Source organism: Trichophyton rubrum (assembly GCF_000151425.1).
Source record: "Trichophyton rubrum CBS 118892 genomic scaffold supercont2.6, whole genome shotgun sequence".
Taxonomy (NCBI): Eukaryota; Fungi; Ascomycota; class Eurotiomycetes; order Onygenales; family Arthrodermataceae; genus Trichophyton; species Trichophyton rubrum.
The window spans coordinates 1,421,440-1,442,010 of record NW_003456423.1 but is presented as its reverse complement, the minus strand read 5'-3'; the positions used below and the strand labels follow the sequence as shown (position 1 = coordinate 1,442,010).

The window sequence follows — 20,571 nt, the reverse complement described above, 5'->3', positions numbered from 1 at the left end:
ATTCGCCATCATGGTGGTTTCGGAGACATGACAGCACGCATAGAAAAAGTTCTAGCTTCCAAGGATCCCGGCTTGACGGATGAAAATGACTGGGAGGAGTTCAGCTTGAAGGACGTCAAGGTCTACATTCCAGGCAAGACGCGCTATGCGAACATCCTGTCTGCGTCAGAGGATAACCCCTTGATGGTTACCGGTCAGCTTGAGGAAGTTGATGAAGGTCAAGAATCTCTCGGTAAGGGGAATGCGAACTCCACGTTAACTCCGTCCGCTCCGGAATCTACAATTCACCCACCCCTCTCTGTCAAATGAAGCTTCCGCGCTGACAATTTGCCCCTTTTCTTCGATGTAGTTCTCGACGGCGACTACCTTCAAAAGCGCGTGGTCATCCAAAATGTGACGCACTATGCATATGGGCAGGACGGCGATGGTGGAGTTGGAATCTGGGCAGCTGGTGATGCGGGGTGGTTCTCGATCTCTCCCGCGAAGGGCTACAAGCCTATGTTCCAGGAGGTTGTTGAAGCTGTTGATCTGCTATATTTCCTAGTTGACCAGTACCAGCCTAAGAAGCGGAAGGGAAAGAACCGGAAAAAATTGACCTGGGAGTTCTTGCTGGATGAGGTCTGTCACCCACTGTTTACCTGCCTTGTTGGATGGACATACTGATGGATGAATTCTGTGGTAGTATACGCGGCACACACATGGTGCCTGTGAGGACGCCGAAGAGTCGTTGGAGGTCTTCAACAAGCATCATGAATTTCTCATTCGACAAATGGTTCAAGGGAAAGAGGACATTGACTGGCCTAGCACTTTGGTGTATTCTCACCTACGTGAAGAGTTTCCGGTACCGAACCCCTGCCCTGACTTGCATTTTATAATGGTATCTGACAATGCTTTAGGACTTGTTCAACGATCCCCATTCGGAGGAAGATTCGAAATCAGACGTAGTAATGGAGAACTCCCATCCTGCAGATAACGCTGAAGAAAATTCTCAGGCCAACGCCATTTTCGAGATTATCCTGGAAATGAAAGATGCGGGACTGTTAGCTCAGCGGAAGTTACACTTGAAGAATGTGGCCGAAGAATTGCTGGAGAAATACGAGATGAGCTCTTTGGAGGATGCAATTAACCTGGTAAATTCACGGGCCGGGAGTGTGATAAAACTTATGGATGAAGCGCAGGGTACTGCCTCCTCAGATTGGCATCGAAGGGCAATTTATCGGCAACTGAAAGAAGCTACGGAGCTCGAAGATATCCCACCAGTTGGTGCAACGCCTCTTCGACCTCGACAGAATGTAGACGTATCCGAATCGGGCCCAGAATCAGAGGAGGACGAGGAGGACGAAGGTCGAGTAAAGAAGAATCGAAAGCGGAGAAACCGCAAATCAATCCTCCGACCAAAGACATCTGAAAAGGCGGGTAAACGAAACCGGGACTACGCCTCCGTGGACTCTGAAGAAGAGATGGAGGATATTTTTGTTGCAGAGGACACACCAACCAAAGGAGGGGCGCAGTTGCTTCATGAGTCCTCGCCTACGGAAAATCAAGATCATCCATATTCTGATGGAGAAACTAACAAAGATGACAAGAACGGCACTGTAGTAGTGAACGGACAAATTCCACCAGACACATGGGTTTGCCCTGTTACCGGCTGTGGCAAGCAAATACCGAGAGCTACATTGAAGAGATCGAAGGGAGCAATCGATGATCATAACCTCGTCCACGCGGATGACACTCAGTCAAAACTTGATTTGGTCTTTGCAGAGCAACGACTCAACGTCAATGTCTCGGTTAACAACCTGTTAAGCCGTATCCGCGATTTAGGTGGTCCTACGCTTCCTAATATTATGGGAGATCCTATTGATCCTGATCCGACACCCACAAATATGGACATATGAAAGATCACATACCGCAAGCACTCATACTCGCTGTGAGGAAAGCTCTATTGCTTTGCCTCTATAGACAGTGATGCGTTTACTTGCTTGGATGTCTTAATCCCAAGCGCCCCTGCGCCATGAACTGGGATTCGGGGTAGCTGCTCTGAGATGGACTCTAATCCTCTCAAATCGACTTCCAGCATGCAACTGTATTCACCTGCTTACGAATGCCTATGGAATGCAGTAGACACATGTCGCCGGCCGCATCCCATATATATAGCAGACATCCCATCTGGTCTTCTGAGATCGTTTTCACGGAGCTAAGAGTTGGGATATACCTGTTTCTCCTCCAAGGGGGAGGCAAATACTGTTGGCCGTTAATTATATTGGCTATATCACGCTTGCATGCGGTCAAAAGGCCCCAATTGAAAGAGATATTAAACTTGTATAATCAGAAATGCTCCAAGCTATATTTACTCCTTAACCAGAGCCCATATAAACACAGTAATTCAATGCTATCACGTCCCAAATTTTTGTTGCCAGCCAGGCGGACATGTTTACAATATAAAATAAGGTACAGCATCAAGCAATGATTTTGGGTATTCTATCTTTCCTATCGTCTTGCCTGACGTCTGCCTTTGCCTAACCTCTTCGCTGCCCCAGTTTTCTTTCCCTTCATTTTACTGGTAGAGAATGAGCTCAGATCACCACTAGAAATAGCATCACCACTCTTTGCAAAGCGCTTTTTACCACCGAAGCCAAACTTCGCATCTTTTTTCTGTCTCTTAGAGCGAGATCCTTCGCCATCCTTGCCTCGACCTCTATGGCGGGAGTCAGACTTGCTTGACTCTTCAAGCGCAACATCAAAGAGCTCGCTCTCCTCCGCCTCGCCATTACCTGCACCTCTGCGTTCTGTAGTTCATCGTTAGTATTTCCGTACAACACATGACTTAGATAAAGGACAAAATAGTAAGGGGAAAAAACGTACTTCTTTTCAACTCGTTGATTTTTTCCAGAGTTTCCCTCTTCTCCTTATGTCGCTCTTGCATTTTGGCGATTTGTACTTGTTTCCCGAACTTCTTCAGGTCTCTCTGCTTCTTCGCGTCCGCGCTAGCCTTCTTACTAGCTGCTTCTTCATATAATTTCTTCTTGATCTTGTCCATGTGCTCGTCGTCCTTCACCATCTCAGCAAAGTAGTCTGTAGGCCGTGAAAATGGAATTCCTTCTTTTTTCAATAGCGCTCGTCCTGTCTTCGCAGCAGCACAACAGACTTTATAAAATGCAAGCTCGCGGTTCAGATCATCATTTGGGTCGGGGACATCCATGGTTTCTGTGGAGGTAAGGGTTTGGTGTTCAGAGAATGGCATTTGGTCGTTTATGAGGGTTACTCGCTTCAAGGAGGCTAGAATGGCAGTGGAGTTGTTAATTGTTAGCCGCTGGTGAGGAATAACGTCTGTAGCTTCGTCACCAGAGAGGTCTGAGAGTGGGATATCTTCGTCGTCTTCGTCGTCCTCTTCTTCCTCTTCTTCCTCATCTCCATCTTCGTTTTCTGCGCCAGCTTCCTCCTCCACTTCCTCATCATCGTCTTCTTCCTCTTCCTCTTCTTCCTCCTCCTCTTCTACATCCTCGTCGTCTTCATCCCTCCTGTTGGACTTCTTCACGTCTCTCTGGCTCTTTGTACCCATTTTGGTTTCTGGCTTTTCCTTCCCAATTAAAAGGGTAACGTCTTTCTGCGCGCACAGTACATGTTAACAGCTATTCCCATGTTTTACTCAAATGCCAAATGGCTAATTATCTTACCAATTGCTCGGTATCTTCCTTCTCCTCTTCTTCATCCTCGGTCTTTTTCAATTGCTTCTCCTTCCTTTTGTTTGCTGCCTTCTGCAGCTTTTTCTGGTGTTCTAGCTCGAAATTGCGCCCTTTGTGCACATCCAATGCAGAAAGGAGCTTGCTTTTCTTCGCCATGATTAATTCTCAATTATTATTGACACTTCATGAAGAAAACCAGCGCTCGTCGAGGGAAAATTAGAAAAAGAAATGCGTTCCTGGTGCGCCAAAGCGAATTTGCTATCATCAAATCTTTTGCTTTTGCTTAGAAAATTTTGGACATTAAGCTATATCAAAAACGGTTAGTCTTTATTAATAATCAAATCTAATCTAATCTTATCTGATCCCCACTTAAACGCTCCTGCTTGGAGTTGCAACCCGCGACAGTAACACATCAAGACACAAGCTAAACATATTTCCTGGTTGTCCTCTGCGTTTTAATTGTCTCAGCATCCCTATACCTGGCGGGAAGATAGCATCATAGTCTACGTTTCAGAGTCTTACAGAAGCGGAATAATGAGTACTACAAACCGCGACTCTTACGTTGCATCCCCCAACGATGACCAGCAGACTTCACAGCAAGGAGTAAGCTATAGATGGCCTAGCATCCAACCTCCCCGTAGTATTTTAAGTATGATCTGCTAACTTATACTGTTTCTGTTAACAGGTGGCGGATGAGAACAGTGCCCAACAACTCGTGACTGCAGTTGACGAGCTGCTAGATCAATTGCAAAATCGCTTCGAGAATGTCTCTACGGAAATACTAGGGAAATGTGAGAGTTTTGTCCCTTACATACCACCATATTTTACTTCAGCCCTTTGTAGTTCGACCATTCTGGACCATTAGTCTAATGGGAAGAGGACTTCTAGTGGATGATATGTCGCGGCGTATTGACGAGCTCGAGAACTCGATTGCTTCCACTCGTGATTCTACCCACTCGGCTTGAGCTTTAATGCTATTATTGTTATTGAGTATTAATGCAATAACCGTCTCATGGGGTTGGAACTCTTGAGTTGCTACGCTAAGCCACGATAGCGGAGAGGTCATTTGAAGAGGTTCGCTCTGAATGATGCAGCCGTCAAACTTGGAGCTGCAGCGCAGGGCTAGAGCCTACTTACGACCTACGCCTTATATGAAATGGCGGATTATTTGGACTTATTACTTAGCTGCTTAGATACCCAGTCGAATGTCCATTTTGATACATGTCACAAGAAAAAAAATGATGTATTTTTCTAAAAGCCATCGCTCCATAGATAATGAAACAGCGTCTAATCATATAGGCAACTTTTCATAGCCATACAACGGCACAAAAACAATCAGTCCTTTTACTTTGAATTCAATGTAAAGCCTTCCCTGCAGAAAACAAGAAACGATGGGTTGCAACTAGAATGAGTTGAAGATCAATTACAACTCATCCTTGGCTTTCTCTTCACCCACGAACCGACGAAGGACGTTGCTTCGAGAAACCAAATCATCAATCTTCTCAGGAGTAAGATTTCCTTTGTCCAAGATACGCTGCAGACGAGCAAGCTCTTTCTGAGCATATTCGGCGTTCTCCTGCAACTTATTTCCAGCTTTAACATAGTAATCGGCATATTTAGCCGAGAGGGATCCAGCAGCTTCCTTAATCTCCTTGACCATGGGCTCGAAGCTGGTTCCCGAGATGTACTTGGCAACAATGGCATCAAGGGCTTCAATTGTACCAGCTTTATCGTTCAGACCACCTCCAACTTCACGGTGAGTTCCACACCTCTCATTCAAGAAGTCTATAAAGTCTTTCTCAGTGCGTCCACCAGTGTAGGCAACGGCTTCCTTGGAGCCACGAGGGAAGAACTTGATGGTTGGGTAAGAAGCAACAGCGTTGGCCTTGGCCGTAGCTTTGGAGTTCTCAGCTTCAGCATCGACCTTTGCAACGATAACATTAGGCTCTAGAATGAAATCGGTGGCCAAATTCTCCCAGATTGGAGCAAGGGTTTTGCAGTCTGTTTAAGTGGCCTGTTAGCATCAATGAAGTGAAATATCATGTCTAGGAGGAGAGCCGGCCAACATACGTCCGCACCAAGGGGCAGTGAAAGCAACAAAAACGTCCTTATCGCCACCAATGGTCTTATCAAAAGTAGAATCGGTTAACATCACAACCTCGCTGAGCTGGGCCTTCTTCAACCTAGGCTTGAGACCGGTCTTGCTCGCAACGAACTCGCTCAAGCTCTCCAAATCCCTTCCACCGTTATAGTCCTCTGGCTTATCACTCTTGCCATCAAACCATTTGAGCGTGGGGAAGCCCTGTACACCAAATCTCTTGCCTAGAGGTCGATGGGCATCAGCGTCGACCTTCGCGATAAAGACCTTCTCGCTGCTTGCCCCGAATGCATGACCGAGCTCTTCGTAGACGGGGGCAAGGTTCTTGCAGTGTCCACACCATGGGGCAAAGAATTCGACGAGGCCTGGTTTGCCGGACTTCAAGACAACGTCATCAAAGTTCTTAGGAGTAAGGTCCAAGACAGCGGATTTGGATGCGAGGACGCCATTGAAGACGGAGAGGGAGGCGAGGAGGAGGTAGCTCAGACGAGCCATTGTGTCTGTGGTCTGGTGGGTGAGAAGCTGTATCTAAATAACTACTAAGTAGTGATAGTAGTTAAGCAGGATAACACTTCCGTTGATGGTCGATGCTGACGCTGATGCCACGCTTGCTAGTTAACTAAGGAGTGGACCCGCTGCCGAGGCAGTTGACTAGTTAACCTAACCACAAGGGGTAAAGCTCTCTCTTGGGGGAACACACTTCGCTTCCTACCTGGGACGAGCCTTATGCGCAACTGTGGTATTTTAATTCTTTCCTCCTTACTTCTAATATAATACTCTCTTAAACCTAGGCCACTGCAGTACCTAGGCTTTGAATACCAGTCAAATAATGTCTTACATGCCCTCTGTGCCTGTCAACAGGTCCCTTGTATGGACAGATACGTTACCTGAACAATTAACGGTTAACAGTTAGATGATGGCTTCACCCGAGAAAAAAAGCTACCTTGATAAACGAGACTTTGAACAAGGTACGAAGACCTACATAGTAATTTCGATTACCGTCACTAACGTGACGATTAGGCCTGAAAGCATTGGACGAGGAAATGGGAAAAAACGAAATGATTGCGGCATTTGCTCCTATTCGCATGATTACCGCCGGAGGTTTCCTGGCCGTGATGTATCTCCAAAGTAGAAGTTCGACCGGAGATCTCGACTACCTGCTGGAGCCAGAATGGGCCAAAGACCCAGATATCCAAAGACCACTTAAAGAAGCGATATTTAGGACGGGGGAGCGGCTCTTCTTCGATACGGAGTGGGCGAATGAGGACGTTGCCTTATTCGTGACAAGCTCCACAAGGGAGGAGCTCTTTCGTAAGGCGGAGGAGCAGAATATCGTCCTGTTCAAAGGGGAAAACCTCGTCCTTTTGGCAGCCCCAATGGAATGGGCAGTCGAGCGAAAAATCAGGAGGATTTATGCGGTAGATCGAGGCCGAAAGGCCGAGTTCGACATGAACGACTGTCTAGCAATGCTTAAATGTCTGAGAGAACGGCAGGATGGGCCGCTTGACCGCGAATATATCCGTACATTGAATGTCAACTCCTTTGATGTGCTGCCAGATCATCAAATTATGGACCTCATCGCAACCGCATATCGCGACAAGTACAATGAGGAGATATTTAGATAGTTGGAGTTGACGTTGAAAAATTATACAAGCCTCCTATTCGCTGGGTAGGGCTGGTCAATACGAGTCTAAAGATATTACGATCAGAACAATGCGCGTGGTATGAAAGAGTAGTGCACTTACTTCTCATATAGTGTAGAGCCAGCCAACATTAGTAACGATATTGCGTTTCAGAAATATCTTGTTGCAGCCTTTCTCTTCAAGCACAAGTTGGTGCTCTTCATTTGTAAACCCCAAAGGTAGACATTCTAGGTGTTCTGGCATGATCGGGGGGACATGTTCAGTCCACGTGGGGCCAGACAGTGGTATATACGGTGGGTACGGGTCATCATCGGAGCTTCTAAGGACGTGTTGGTGATCTCTCCTCATCCCTAAGCTTAGTCTCCAGTTGAATGCAGTGACAAGCTCTTCTACAAGAGATGCAATAATCGCGTATCGTATAGGATCTGGATCCTGGGGATCCTCGATTGTCTCGAGTGGCCAACCCCTGTACCAAAAGTACTCAGTCTCTCGGCCTATAGGGGTATATTCACCAGAAGCCATGGATTCGTATAGTCGATGGAGGGACCGTAAGGGGGTATCCCGTATACGCCAAATAGGCACAGACATATACTTGTTAAAGCTGCAACGCCGGCGGTTCATCAGGGCTTCATTCCCCAACATTTCCTTCGCGGGTACCGGCTCTGGTAATGGAAACCGCCATGTCGGCCACGGCACAAACAGGCGGAGAAGCGTGAGATATGGATGCTTGTGATTGTGTCGAAGGATAGCAATACTCCCTCGTAAGTTAAGGGGCGTCTTCAGCTTGTAGATAATGCGTCTAATAAACACTTTAATGGCCAGCCAGAAGGGGAGTGTGCGGAGTTTTGGCATTGTTGGTATCCAAGCCTGAGTCGTTCATGTTGTTTCAGCAGCTTTTTGGGGGAGTTGAAGCGTTGAAGCTCCATAAAAGCTAAAAGCCAGTTTTATTGAACTGGAAATCATTTCATTGGCTGGCTTAGAAATCTTTATAGCCTTTTTATTGGTTCACTGGAACCAAACAAAGCTTGGCTATCCTTGGCTGACGTGACCTAAATAATCCCGTCCCGTCTATTGGACGCCATGATTAATAAAACATATTCTTGAATCAGATTCATATCAGGGCTTGACATCGCTCAGCAATCGCCCGAGGATGAACACTTCAGGCATTATTGCAACCCTCTCACGGGACTGACTATTTTCATGCAAGAGGTATAACACGCTCTATAGACCTATGGGTATTTAATTAAAACGAACTAAGTACGGTGATAAAATTGTAGTAAAGGGGGTGTTTAAAGGTGAGACTCTTCTATGATCATCTCCTTCACCCACTGTATTTCCTGTGCAATAATATCTGGTCGAATGAGATGGATGTTATGGCCACAATCAGGGACGTGCCTCAGTCGACTTCTCGATGACAATTGAAGCTGTTCCTCCTTTATCAAGCGGTCAATGTCATCCCATCTATCCAAGAGCTCTCTAAATTTTCGTTGCTGCTCTTCAGTACCGTTTCCCGCGTCGACACCCTTCTCATATATCCGCTCGTAGTCCCTTGCACTGTTGCAGCGAATTACACTTAATGGTTTAGTACCCATGGCACATCTTCTGTATTGCTCCTTTTGCCCGAGAGTCTCGCATATCTCTATAGATGCTGCTGCTTCATCTTGGGCGGCTACTCCACCCCGAGCGATATCCGCAGCCCGCGTTCTCCATTCGTCACGAGTCAGTACTGAATCATCTCTTAGCCCGGTAACCTGCGAGTACTTGAGGGTTCCCAATACCGCTTCGATGTTCGGGTCTGGTATCGTAAAATACTGGGTGGTTCTTTCCGTAGCAGCATCCGAAAGAACCATACCTGCCACATCGTCTGGGTATAGGTGGAAGTACTCGCGCGCCACTATTCCGCCGTAGGAGTGGCCAACGAGAATAAGTGGCGGATGAACTCCTGCTCGATCCAGGAGTGTATGCAACTCAGTGACAGCCACGGCGGCTGTGTGCTTCTGGGGCCCGTCCTCGCTGCGACCAAGGCCAGACCGGTCATACAAGGCAATTCCGCAGAAGGGTGCCACTAGTCTCTCAATCGCGACGTGTGAAGAGGAGACATCCCCAGCCCCGGTTGTAATGACGGCAATAGGATCCCTGGCCGACCGCGGGGCCCCACTTATGGATATGAAGAGGCGATGTGTGCCAACAGAGATCATGGAAGAAGCAGCCATTTCCTGGAGTCAGTCTAGAGCAGAGATGAGAGATAAGCAGGACTATCAGTCGGGACAGCCCAAGTCAAACCGTTCGTGAGGTGGTACGAGCAAACTCCCCCAGAACAAAGGGGGCCCATGACGGCTGACGCATGGATATGCATAGGTTCGATATCTAGCCAGGGCCACATTGGTCATCAGCGGCTGGCAACTCTCGTGCGAAACCTCGCGTTTGACGATGAACTCGCCGGAGAACCCTACGAATCTCCGCCATTATCCATACTCAGGGGCGCGCCGGCCCATGGCTCGAAGGGTGAACGGTCCCTCTCCGTCGTGAGAAGAAGCTCATCGCGACCAGGTTAAGACGGGCGAACGAATGCTTGACACAACCAGGCGAGGTCAATCGAATTCTTGAGTATGTATGGTGGTCATCTAACAATAAGGAAGTTGGCCCTCGAGGCCTCTGCAGGCGGTTTCAGAGTGTTTACACGGCGGATGACTAATACTCCGCTTACACTTGGCTCTTGGCGGCAAAGTTCCAGCGCAAGAAAATAAAGACATCACAAGGAAGCGCGAAAAGGGAGGTGAAGCAACCGCCGGGCCTGTTGGTTGAATAGCCTGACTATTTAACTGGCTCGCTTGGGCTGTTCCTTTTCTCCTTTTCTTCTTTGGCTGTTTCTTTTTTCCTCGTTCTTTCTCCACGCAACCTTCATATTTTGTTTTTGAGCCGGTCGAACTAACTATTCGGCGCCGGTGTTCAGTTTTTCGATCTAAGTAACTGCCAGGGCGCCATAAACGACAAGAGATATGGAGTTCATTAGCAGTGCCTCGCCACCTATATACACGCTTCCTTATGAGGTATGTCATTGTCTATGAATAGATATAGCAGCCTGATGAAAGGTTAACAACTGACGCTTCTTGGATCTATAGCTTCTCATCACTGTCTTAGAAGTATTCCCCTCGCGTGAGCTTTTGCCGTGGACTAAAGTCTCCTCTCGGTTCTACAACATCATCTGCCATATACTCAGTCGCCGGCTCTCGGCCATACGGCAGTTGAAGGGAAACTATACTCTTCGACTGGATTGCCATCTCCCTTCCAGAGTGGCCCTGCAGGGTCGCACAATAGGAACATACCTTGATACCAGGACATTGCCCCATACCCCAAGTGAACACCCTGAGGAGCTCGAAGGACTACTATCTCTGGACCATGTCTTCTCAATTGGCGACTTGGGTATCCTAAGGGAGCAATACACTCGGTTCAAGGTAATGCAGCACTTTGAATCAAGAATTTCGCCGGACTGGAAAGTCTTCACAATAGACGACCAGGCTGATGAAGCTGGGAGAATAGGGGGTATCTTGGGTGAGAACAGGATCAATATGGGGGGCCTCAAAACTCAACGCAAAAATTCCATAGGCAGTCAGGGCCGAGTCACACCATTTAGACTCCTTGTGGACTCGGCAGAGCCTTTCTCGCAGGTCTGTGTGAGTGCTCAGCTTTTTGGTGACCGTCTACCTTCCGGTGTTAAAGTCTCCAAGGGAGTTGTGCGGCTTCGGAGAGACTGGCTTGCTCAACAGCCCATCTTGAACGCACCGCGACACTTCACTGACCCTTACGAAGGCGACTCTGATTCAGACTTCCATCCACTCGACGATGAAGACGACCATTGTCTGACTGAGCAGGACGTTCGGTGGGTGGACCCAAACATGAATTCCGGACTAAGCTTGCATATTGGCAGTACTCGGGAGGTGGCTAGCTGTGGGTTCCTTCGTGGAGTTGCCAACCTAGCAGAGTCCATAGTATATTACACGATTGAGGTTGATGGTAGGTCCACTTCGCCTTTTAAGACTTTTGCTTTTAATTTCACTAATACTGTGCTAGAATTCGTAGTTCGGTCGAGCACTTTGCTCTTTGCCTTGGAAGAGGCGGAGGAGATAGCCTCTCAAGGGTCTCAACGACAGGAAACGCTACTCCTACGGGCATTTAATCCTCTCTAAGTGACGGATAGTTGTATCATCACAAGTAAATACTTTACGATACCTAGCTGGCTAGTTAATTAGCAAATAGAATAATTCACTAATTCATTAATCCCAAAGTTTTTCCCGCTATTGCCCTAACTGATTGTTCTCGAACTTCAATCCAGCATCCTGTCTTGCGACGCCGTAGATAGCAGACAGATCTCCCTTTGCTCCTGGATGATACTTGGCGGCTTGTAATGCTTCGTCCAGCACCTCCACGCCTTTCATCCTGACACCTACAGCTTTCGCCATGTCCATGGCATGTCTTGTATCCTTTCGCGCCAAGTCGACTGCAAAAAGAGGTTCTTCCAGCGTGTGATACATGCCGGATACCATCCTGTTCGAGTAAGCCACCGCCGCCCCCGGGAAGAAGAGTTCGAGGAAAGAATGTATTGACTCGACACCAAGGTCAGACTTCTCAGCAACAACCAAGCTTTCAGAGACTGCAGAAACCATCCGGAATATCACACTGTTGCCAAGGACCTTTAGCATGGAAGCCTTTCCGGGGTCCTCTGACTTTGTAGATAGATCCATGATAGCGTGGCCCATCACACCGGTGCAAAAGGGCTTTACACGTTCAACGGATTCCTTGCGCCCGGCAAGGACACAGACCAGTTTGCCTGCCTCTGCTGCTGACGGTGCTCCGAATACAGGGCAGGCAGCAAAGGAGGCACCCGAGGATTCAAGGAGTTGAGCCAGGCGCCTGGTTGTATCTGGAGAGACTGTAGAGCAGTCGACAAACAGTTTACCTTTGACATCTGTTGATTTCAAGGCAGTGTCGATAGTACTCTCGACAGCAGGGTCATCACCAAGGCAGATGAATATAATAGTAGCTTTTTCCACTGCCTCCTTGACTGTTGATACAGGAATTATCTGCTGTAACAGGGTCTTTGCAAGGTCGATGGCTTTGGATTGAGTCCTGTTGTAGACTATCAGGGGCTTCGAGAGAGGTCCCTTCTCGACCAGGTTCTTGACCATGCCCTGGAAAAGCAGTTAGCAGAAGGCGAGGCAGTCAAGGATGGGAAGCTGGCGTTGAGATCAAAAGGAATAAAAGGAGAAGAAGGAATTAAGAATAAAATGAAAATAAAAGAGCAACCAGCGAGGCTCGAACCCAGGCTGTCAGACGTTCCAAATTGCGTCTATCTCGGCGCCGTTCACGCAATCCCCAAGTTGGTATGCGGAAGGTATGCAAGAGGGATTCAAGATATATAAAAAAATAAGGGTTGGTTCGAAGTGAACGGGCAGAGTGCTCACTCCTCATTACGCATGCTATCGCTGCTATGACGATCTATAAGAGATGGCCTGTCAAGCTGTGCGCTTAGGTGGTCCCGCTCCGTCATAAATAGTCACAATGTACGCGACGCAAGTCCGCAGCGGCTCTTGAGGCGTAGGATATCCATGGCACTCCGTCGGCACTACACTTAGGGCCGTGTGCGTGGGGCTTTGGCAAATTCCGCAGACATTCACCGCTGCGCCACGCCTCCTCCTGAGATGCTGTAACGAAGGCGAAGGTCGCCTATAAGGGACTATTGGCAGGTCAGACGGCCGCCCAGCCCAGCATCATAATATACGAGCCCTTTTGCTCTCTGAAGATGATAACAGGCATCCATGTTGATAAACGCAACGCATTCATATAGCAAAACTGGAGAAGGGCAAAAAGGAATGGATGGGTATTGATATGTATTTCTGGACAAAGGCACTTGCAAGAGCAAAAGAGAAAGACTGCCGTACCCTTCCCATGTTTCCAAGTCCAATCCATGCAACCTGTTGTTCTGCCATTTTGCACGAGGTATACTGGGTATAAAATCAACAATATGTAGGTAATGCTCTATATCGACGTCGTGATCAATTGCCGACAGCAGACAGCGGTATAGAGTGTAACGATGGCACAATTTATTTTGGAAAAATATTTAGAAACGGAGGATATAGTGATAGAGCTGTCCAAAGTATAATATATAGCCAGTTATCCCACGTCTTCTATACCTTTTACAACTCCCCTGCAGGACTGGTACAGTTGATGCTTGATGTTTGATATCGCCCAAGCGAGGCTGAGGTTGATTAGTAATACCATATCCTTCCTTTCTTGAGGGATCGTGCAAGAACCACATTACATAATACACAATCCTACGCCAAGACGGGGAAGTCACATGGCTCTATGTGGGGGTTACCACCTTCCTCTTTTTGTTGTTTCATCTTGGCATGATTATATAATACAGTTCCATCCATTTGCCGAGGTTGGCTGGTCTCAAACCTCCTTTGAGCCTGGCAGGAGTTGGGCACGAAAGCCGTCGATATCAAACACGGTCAGACAGCAAAGAGCTTCGGGCATTAGGAATAGGCGATATTGGGCGTTCTCTTAGGCGTTCCCTTGGGAGAGGTGCCCGGCATATATCTTCATGGCCGGGCCGTGTGCGAGTGCCACTTTTGCTCCATCATCGCTGGGCTAGTTCACCATCGAACGACGGGCAGTTCAGCATCCTCTGTGGATTCATGGCTTTGGATCCTTCTACGGGAGCATGGGCTTCCCTGCTCAGCTGTTGTCGAGACTTTCCGTCTCGGAGTACGTACTCCGCGGTATCTTGACATCCATTTCATGGATGGACGACTTTATACCCAAGAATGATGAACATTAGGAGAGGAAGTCGTGATGGTGTTTTGAGTGATTACCATGGCAACCAGTCGATATAAACAGACTTCAAGGGGGGTTTCTATCTTTCCCTGGCCGCTCTTGCTATGTGTAGTGCAGTCAATATATCAGCTTTTTTTTTTTTTTGTCTATCAGTGTGAATCGCAAAATGCTGGTTTTTATCGATAAACTGTCTATCAAACATTCGTCTTACGAGTTCCTCTTTTCTTGTTTGAGGGAATTTGTATATGATATTGGCTATCATTTCTTGGAAAAAGATATTCGGTATCCATTATGGGGCCCTTGAAAACCATTCTATCCATTGCGCTAGCAGCTTATTGGGCCCTCCCTGTTATCGCAGCGGAGCTTGACCCTATCGTGATCAAAGTAGGTTCTCTTACCCCGGCCAAGATGGTTAATAGACGCTGATATCGTATCAAACAAAAAAGGGATCTCGGTTCTTCTACAAGACCAGTGGCCAGCAGTTGTGCGTCTCTACGACCCCCAAGCTACCATTATTATACCCCTATGGCTGACTACTGAGGTAGCTTTATTAAAGGAGTGGCGTATCAAGGTACTTATCTATGCTCGATAGATGGGACATAGGAGTTGACGTGTGTGAATGATTGCTGAAATACCCCGTAATCTCTGTTCTGATAGACGGTGATACCTCTGTCGAAACATACAATGACCCCCTTGCAAACCCCAAGGGATGCAGGAGAGATGTCCCTCTTCTTAAGGAGCTGCATGCTAACGTAGTCCGGGTATATGCTGTCCATCCTGAAAAGAACCATGACGAATGCATGCAACTGCTTGCGGATGCCGGCATCTACGTCCTGGCCGACCTGGCCGAACCCTCCCAGTCGATCAACCGTGACACCCCGGAATGGGACGTCAAGCTCTACGATCGATACACCTCCGTGATTGACTCGCTGGCGAAATATACAAACGTTATTGGGTTTTTTGCCGGGAATGAAGTTACTAATAGCCTCTCCACCACGGATGCTAGTGCCTTTGTGAAGGCTGCAGTGCGAGACATGAAGGCTTACATCTACGAAAAGGAATATCGACCGATGGGTATTGGGTATGCGACTGATGACGATGCAGATATTCGCAAGAACCTTGCTGCGTATTTTGACTGCGGCATAGATGACGAGCGTATTGACTTTTGGGGCTATAACATCTACGAGTGGTGTGGTGACTCTACATTTGAGACGTCTGGATATGCAGCTCGCACTCGGGAGTTTGCTAAATATAATGTTCCGGTATTCTTCGCCGAATATGGATGCAATACTGTTCAGCCCCGGAAGTTTAGTGAGGTGCAGGCCATTTACGGCCCCCAGATGACGGGCACCTGGTCCGGTGGGATCGTCTATATGTACTTCCAGGAACAGAACAATTATGGTAAGCAACCCTGTTTGGTGCAAGACAACTGGAAAAGCGACCGTCTTACTAAGTCTTTTGCATGCAGGGCTTGTCGATGCAGCTAGTTCCAGGATCAAGAAGCTTTCCGATTTTACTGCATTCGCAAACCAGATGGCCAAGGTGAGCCCGAAGGGGCCAAAAATGGCTGCTTACACACCGGTGAATACGGCAAATGCCCCCTGTCCTACCATAAGCAGCGACTGGCAAGCATCACGAAAGCTGCCCCCAACGCCAGACAAGGAGCTCTGCGATTGCATGATGAGGTCTATCACCTGCAGAGCGAAGCCTACCGTCCGAGACGAAGACCTGTCCCGACTCTTTTCAACAGTGTGTGGTCTCTCACCCGTGAAGACTCTAAATCTCGTGAGTTGGATATCACCCCAGAAGTCAGTCAGAATGTGCAGTCCGATAGATCAGCTGTCCTGGGCCTTTAACACGTACTATGAGGACCAGGTCAAAAAGGGGAACGGGCGCACTGCCTGTGACTTTGGCGGTGCAGCAGCTACGCAGACGGTGGTCAAGAAGCCCATCTGCACGGCCAAACCACCTGTGTCAATAAAGGTGTCGAAGAGTGAAGCATCGACGTGGAGGAATGCCAGCATCTTGGACATCTCTGGGCTGGGATGTGCCCTCGTTGCAGGATTGGGCTTTGGTTTGCTGTAAAAAAAAGCTACAAAAGGAGGGACCCTTTGGAAGTTTCACCAAAGAAGATATGTATCTTATCCCCACTGCTGTATTCTAGAACAAAAATACCGTTTATGAAGAAGACATCCTCTCCACTGAGACTGCTTTGGGGTCCCTTTGGGCATGTTTCCGGGGCATCACCGACTAATAGCGCTGTTGGTATGCTGGCCAGTGTATTGTAGCTGTGGGTATGACCTCATCCACCAGCTCTCCCTCTATCTCTCGGCCCAAGGGAAGACCACCACGCAGCTCGATCCGGGCAAAGGCACCAGCAGGACCAACAGGCACACTCCCTGAGGTGGTGGTAGCTACGGGTGGTTGGAGGTGGCTGGTAGTGGTACTGGTGGCAACCTCTCACCAGCAATCAGCATGTTCTCAGGGGGTCTTTTCTTCCTAACAGGCGCTGCTGCTATGCATGCCCAACCCGGCCAGCCAGCCAACCAGCCCGGCCGGAGCTGCGAGCAAGACCAATGCCGGGCCAGGAGATCATCCACCTGTCCATCTGCCGGGCGCGAAGAGCAGACGTGTTGAAAGAATCAAATCAGAGCAGACCGTACTCCCGCGGATCATAGGGGGTGTAGATGTTTGATACCGACAAAGCTATTATTGGCACCCAGACAGCAGCACAAGGGGGGTTGCGATGATGAAGCATCCATCCCAGGAGCTCCCCATTTCTGTCTGAAAGGCATGCAGAAATAAAGAATCAATTGGCTGCCAGTTGCTGGGGCAGCTTGGTCTGGGGGGCCAGGAGACGCCGTAGAAATGTGTACAAGGCATGAAATTTGTCCGCAGAAGCCCGTCTCAGCGTGCTTTTTAAAGCTGAAACAGAACTTCTGGTGCTTGGCTGGCGGTTAGAAGGAGGTTTTTTTTCTCGTGCTTCTTCTTTTCTTCTTCTCGTCTGCTTCTTTGCTTTTTTGTCTGCTGCTTCTGCCATCTGCAAGGCTTACGGGGATGGTCCAGGGCCGGCGGTGGTTGGCTGCGCGGTCGTTGATGCCGCTGGCGGGCGGGAAGCTATATATACTGCTGCTGGCATCGCGGGCTTGAGGAAGAGACTGAACAGGCCGGGCAACTGTTATAACAATTACTCTCATCATCACCACCATCACTGTTATCTTCTCTTCCTTGAGTTGCTGCTAGCGAGCCGAGCTGAGATGTTTTGACTTTGGATGCCATCATAAGCGACGGGAAACAAGGCTGTCGCCACTTTTACTACTTCTTCCTCTGCTCCAGCAGCGTCCTCCTCCTCCTCCTCCTCCTCCTCCTCCTCCTCATCCTTCTCTAGCACCCCCGGGCAACTTCATCAGGATCATCTGCGTGCCAGGGCGTGGTCGACCGCTGACCTCCAGAGACAACCGCTTGATCCATCCACGGGGAGATCCAGAAAGCTACCAAACAAACCGCAAAAGCATCACGGAACGAGCCGTACCACCGTTTTAGACGGTTGACTCGAGCCAGCAGCTCGCTCGCCGTTCGCGGACAGCAGATACATACATCACTACTCGCCTGAGCACCGGCGGCCCGGGGACTGTTCCTCTGATCGGCTGCAGCAGACAGACAGACGCACGACTGCATTGGTCCACATGTCGGGCCCGACAGGGAACGCTGCTGCAGGCGGCCAGCGCTGGGACGCTGAGCGCTTCACCAAAGAGCGAGACGCACGCCAGGAGCCATACCGGGAGATGCGGCCGCGCAGAGCGACGGCGACGATGGTCGAGGATGACCGCGACGTGCGCAGAGACAGGCGTTCGCTCTTCAGCGGCATCCCGGACTACGTCCAGCCGGCCGCCAACGACACCCAGAGCACCCACCTCGTACCCGTCATCCGGCCAGGCAGAAGCAGCAGCATCAGCAGCAGCAACCGCGGCGGCGGCAGACGGCCAGACGTATCCCCTGCTCGATCTAGTGACGATCGAGGCTTTCGACGCCCAACGCTGCTGCGTCGTCAGTCCTCGCTGGACCGGTTCGATCTCGCGGCCTCCAAGCGCTCCCATGACTACCGCCGTTACGATAGGGATGACTACGGTCCACCAGTCACCCCGCGGAAGCGCAGCTCGACCCGCGTGCCCGATATAAAGCCAGCCAGAAGCATCACCCCGCGGGGGAGACGTTCGTCCAGCCTAGCCATGCTCGATGCACCAGCACCACCCCGCGCGAAGTCGAGACGGGCGAGCCCCAAGCCGGGGACGACCCGTATCCCCAAGCATATGGTTGCGCCTATTGCGCTCGAGGACCTTGGTTACGACTACGAGGAATATGTAAGTCATTCTCTCTCTATTTTCTTTGTTACCCTGCATGTCAGTTCCAGAGCTAACGGCGTGCTAGGAGGAGGATATCCTGATCTACAAGATCCTTACCGACGACCGGATCCATGAGTTGGTAGAGTACAGCAAGAGAGCACGAGCAGGCGGTATGTTAACTCCATATCCCCGGAAAATAACGTGTATAAAAGAAACTAATCTGTTGCATATAGCTCTTCCACGGAGAAGCAAGGAGAAGGAGACCGTCATCGTTGGAGCCAAAGACACTGCTCTGACTGTTGAGCGGCGTCAATCCGTCTCCAGACGCGGAGGCAGAACCCCATCTCCGCCCTCAGATGTCCGTTCAATTAGACCACGTCATGTCCGGCGACGCTCGTCTCCCATCCGTGTCCTTGAGGTCGCGGACGACCATCCAGAACGGTTGCTGGTGCCGTACCATCACCACATGTCTGAGCGTGAGCTCATGACAGCCGTGGACGCACCAGAGGTCGTCGTCAAGAGAGACTACAAGGGTATGTTTTATCCAGCCTATTTATAACCAGAGTCCTTACTAACGAAGCATCTCACAGCACCCACTCCTCGCCTTCTTCGCGCCATGATGGCCACCCTTACCTGATCTCTCTCTCTCTCTCTCTCCAGTCTCAGCGTCTAACAGAAGAGCCCGCATATTGCCAGAATCTATCACCCATCTCACGGTTCAGCCTTCAGTCTGCATTTTCAGTTTTTCTTACTATCTCTTTGCATCTTGGTATACACTCCTTTCTCTCATTTTCTATTTTTCTGTGTCTCTTATGTCTCTCCTATGTGATTTTACGTATGCATGTTATGCTTCTTACGCTTCTTATTTATGCTTTATGCTTTTGTGGAGTTTCTCGAGGATGACGGCCGCACATGAAACAGCAAACTACGGACAACTCAGGCTTGTGTCAAACATACATAGACCCGTGTATAGTACTCTGATCTAAATAGTGACATTTACCAGTAATAATAATCCAGTCTACCAACTTCTCTTCCTTTAACCTGCTAAACCTCGATTGTCTATATAGCTTAGTTATTGGTAACTAAGATAAGCTCAGCAAAAACGACTTCAACTTCAACACAAACATTGAGGGCTTTCTTTAACCACCACACAGACATTATACCACGTCTGCAAGGGACCGTTGATACTTACTTAGCATAAATATAAACGGCTCTTTAATGTTACAACAAGGCCGCTTAAATATTATACCCTTTCCTCTGTGGACCACAGCAGTGGCACCGCTCATTTGCTCGCCTGGTGGTAGCCTACCATCAAGTGGAAGCCTGCATTCACTACTTATTTATACGGACTTTACTGCATCTTCCTCTAACTTCTTTGTACAAGCGTCTTGCTTGGGTGTATTCACCAAGCTCTTATTTTGTGCCCTTGCTCTTCCATTCACCTGATGGGCAGATTCACTCTGGTTAAAAAGACATAAAAGAACCTGCTTGAGCTTTCGGCCTTCTCCTTTTACATATTCTGCTGGCCTATCTTTATACAGCTTTAGCCTGTTAGCCACCAGCGTGGGCTTATTCTTTTGGCTCAGTCGTTTTACTAATATGTCTCTATGCTCAGTTGTCTCTCGACTGCTGAAGCCGAGTACTAGTAAGGCGTTTTTGCCGTTTCATGCAAGGCCTCCGTGTATTATATACCCCTTGTTTCTTCACAGACGAGCCACGGTCTCCGGTTCTATACCCGTAGTACTACCAAAAAGGTGGATGTGCCGACAGACGATGAATTCCTGGACCAGGAGCAACGAGACAAATTGTTTCGTGGAATTTTCCCTGCTGACTTTTCCGGCGAAGTGATCACTATTCGAACAAATCTGAGTATAGGAAACTCGTGATGGCCTTTGAAGAGTCGCCAAAGAGGTTTGTCATCCCCTTTCTAACTGCCATTCCATACTAACGCTTACTCCGAGATCTAG

General features: G+C 48.8%; 11 protein-coding genes across 17 annotated transcripts; 6 read left to right on the top strand and 5 right to left on the bottom strand.

The window, feature by feature from the left end:
- Nucleotides 1–27: 27 nt before the first annotated feature.
- On the top strand, nucleotides 28–1,895 carry TERG_05957 (uncharacterized protein; the record flags this gene model as incomplete). Its single annotated transcript, XM_003234042.1, has 4 exons — nucleotides 28–232; nucleotides 350–618; nucleotides 683–841; nucleotides 897–1,895. 4 exons carry the CDS (start codon nucleotides 28–30, stop codon nucleotides 1,893–1,895), a joined length of 1,632 nt encoding a protein of 543 aa, XP_003234090.1.
- Nucleotides 1,896–2,487: 592 nt separating this feature from the next.
- TERG_05956 (uncharacterized protein) lies at nucleotides 2,488–3,839 on the bottom strand (the record flags this gene model as incomplete). The annotated part of the gene is made up of 3 exons (XM_003234041.1): nucleotides 2,488–2,786; nucleotides 2,863–3,604; nucleotides 3,675–3,839. The coding sequence occupies 3 exons, from the start codon at nucleotides 3,837–3,839 to the stop codon at nucleotides 2,488–2,490; spliced, it is 1,206 nt and encodes a 401-aa protein (XP_003234089.1).
- A 273-nt stretch (nucleotides 3,840–4,112) lies between these two features.
- TERG_05955 (uncharacterized protein) lies at nucleotides 4,113–4,847 on the top strand. Its single transcript, XM_003234040.2, has 3 exons — nucleotides 4,113–4,286; nucleotides 4,369–4,474; nucleotides 4,572–4,847. Exons 1-3 carry the CDS (start codon nucleotides 4,218–4,220, stop codon nucleotides 4,646–4,648), a joined length of 252 nt encoding a protein of 83 aa, XP_003234088.1. The 5' UTR covers nucleotides 4,113–4,217; the 3' UTR covers nucleotides 4,649–4,847.
- Nucleotides 4,848–5,106: 259 nt separating this feature from the next.
- TERG_05954 (protein disulfide-isomerase domain-containing protein) lies at nucleotides 5,107–6,276 on the bottom strand (the record flags this gene model as incomplete). The annotated part of the gene is made up of 2 exons (XM_003234039.1): nucleotides 5,107–5,684; nucleotides 5,754–6,276. 2 exons carry the CDS (start codon nucleotides 6,274–6,276, stop codon nucleotides 5,107–5,109), a joined length of 1,101 nt encoding a protein of 366 aa, XP_003234087.1.
- Nucleotides 6,277–6,697: 421 nt separating this feature from the next.
- Nucleotides 6,698–7,406, top strand: TERG_05953 (uncharacterized protein; the record flags this gene model as incomplete). Its single annotated transcript, XM_003234038.1, has 2 exons — nucleotides 6,698–6,749; nucleotides 6,802–7,406. 2 exons carry the CDS (start codon nucleotides 6,698–6,700, stop codon nucleotides 7,404–7,406), a joined length of 657 nt encoding a protein of 218 aa, XP_003234086.1.
- Nucleotides 7,407–7,529: 123 nt separating this feature from the next.
- TERG_05952 (uncharacterized protein) lies at nucleotides 7,530–8,276 on the bottom strand (the record flags this gene model as incomplete). Its single annotated transcript, XM_003234037.1, has 1 exon — nucleotides 7,530–8,276. One exon carries the CDS (start codon nucleotides 8,274–8,276, stop codon nucleotides 7,530–7,532), a length of 747 nt encoding a protein of 248 aa, XP_003234085.1.
- A 437-nt stretch (nucleotides 8,277–8,713) lies between these two features.
- Nucleotides 8,714–9,842, bottom strand: TERG_05951 (uncharacterized protein; the record flags this gene model as incomplete). The annotated part of the gene is made up of 1 exon (XM_003234036.2): nucleotides 8,714–9,842. Exon 1 carries the CDS (start codon nucleotides 9,635–9,637, stop codon nucleotides 8,714–8,716), a length of 924 nt encoding a protein of 307 aa, XP_003234084.1. The 5' UTR covers nucleotides 9,638–9,842.
- A 581-nt stretch (nucleotides 9,843–10,423) lies between these two features.
- TERG_05950 (uncharacterized protein) lies at nucleotides 10,424–11,611 on the top strand (the record flags this gene model as incomplete). Its single annotated transcript, XM_047748524.1, has 2 exons — nucleotides 10,424–10,474; nucleotides 10,547–11,611. 2 exons carry the CDS (start codon nucleotides 10,424–10,426, stop codon nucleotides 11,609–11,611), a joined length of 1,116 nt encoding a protein of 371 aa, XP_047604507.1.
- A 108-nt stretch (nucleotides 11,612–11,719) lies between these two features.
- Nucleotides 11,720–12,610, bottom strand: TERG_05949 (uncharacterized protein; the record flags this gene model as incomplete). Its single annotated transcript, XM_003234034.2, has 1 exon — nucleotides 11,720–12,610. One exon carries the CDS (start codon nucleotides 12,608–12,610, stop codon nucleotides 11,720–11,722), a length of 891 nt encoding a protein of 296 aa, XP_003234082.2.
- A 1,942-nt stretch (nucleotides 12,611–14,552) lies between these two features.
- On the top strand, nucleotides 14,553–16,663 carry TERG_05948 (uncharacterized protein; the record flags this gene model as incomplete). The annotated part of the gene is made up of 5 exons (XM_047748523.1): nucleotides 14,553–14,645; nucleotides 14,681–14,745; nucleotides 14,807–14,832; nucleotides 14,919–15,662; nucleotides 15,730–16,663. 5 exons carry the CDS (start codon nucleotides 14,553–14,555, stop codon nucleotides 16,344–16,346), a joined length of 1,545 nt encoding a protein of 514 aa, XP_047604506.1. The 3' UTR covers nucleotides 16,347–16,663.
- Nucleotides 16,664–17,639: 976 nt separating this feature from the next.
- TERG_05946 (uncharacterized protein) lies at nucleotides 17,640–20,118 on the top strand (the record flags this gene model as incomplete). 7 transcript variants are annotated; one of them, XM_003234031.2, is made up of 4 exons in its annotated part: nucleotides 17,640–18,622; nucleotides 18,690–18,774; nucleotides 18,838–19,137; nucleotides 19,195–20,118. In XM_003234031.2, the coding sequence occupies 4 exons, from the start codon at nucleotides 17,948–17,950 to the stop codon at nucleotides 19,239–19,241; spliced, it is 1,107 nt and encodes a 368-aa protein (XP_003234079.1). In that variant the 3' UTR covers nucleotides 19,242–20,118. The 7 variants fall into 7 exon arrangements, with proteins under 7 accessions (XP_003234079.1, XP_047606747.1, XP_047604505.1 ...); XM_047750069.1 differs by having other exon boundaries at nucleotides 17,948–18,622; nucleotides 18,838–20,118; XM_047748522.1 differs by having other exon boundaries at nucleotides 17,948–18,622; nucleotides 18,690–19,137.
- Nucleotides 20,119–20,571: the final 453 nt, after the last annotated feature.

Bases quoted from the DNA above. Each gene is read 5' to 3' on its own strand.
- TERG_05955 (XM_003234040.2), top strand. From the start codon at position 4,218: ATGAGTACTACAAACCGCGACTCTTACGTTGCATCCCCCAACGATGAC. The intron at 4,287-4,368 runs GTAAGCTATAGA...TTCTGTTAACAG, and splicing joins AGCAGACTTCACAGCAAGGA to GTGGCGGATGAGAACAGTGC. The intron at 4,475-4,571 runs GTGAGAGTTTTG...GAGGACTTCTAG, and splicing joins TACGGAAATACTAGGGAAAT to TGGATGATATGTCGCGGCGT.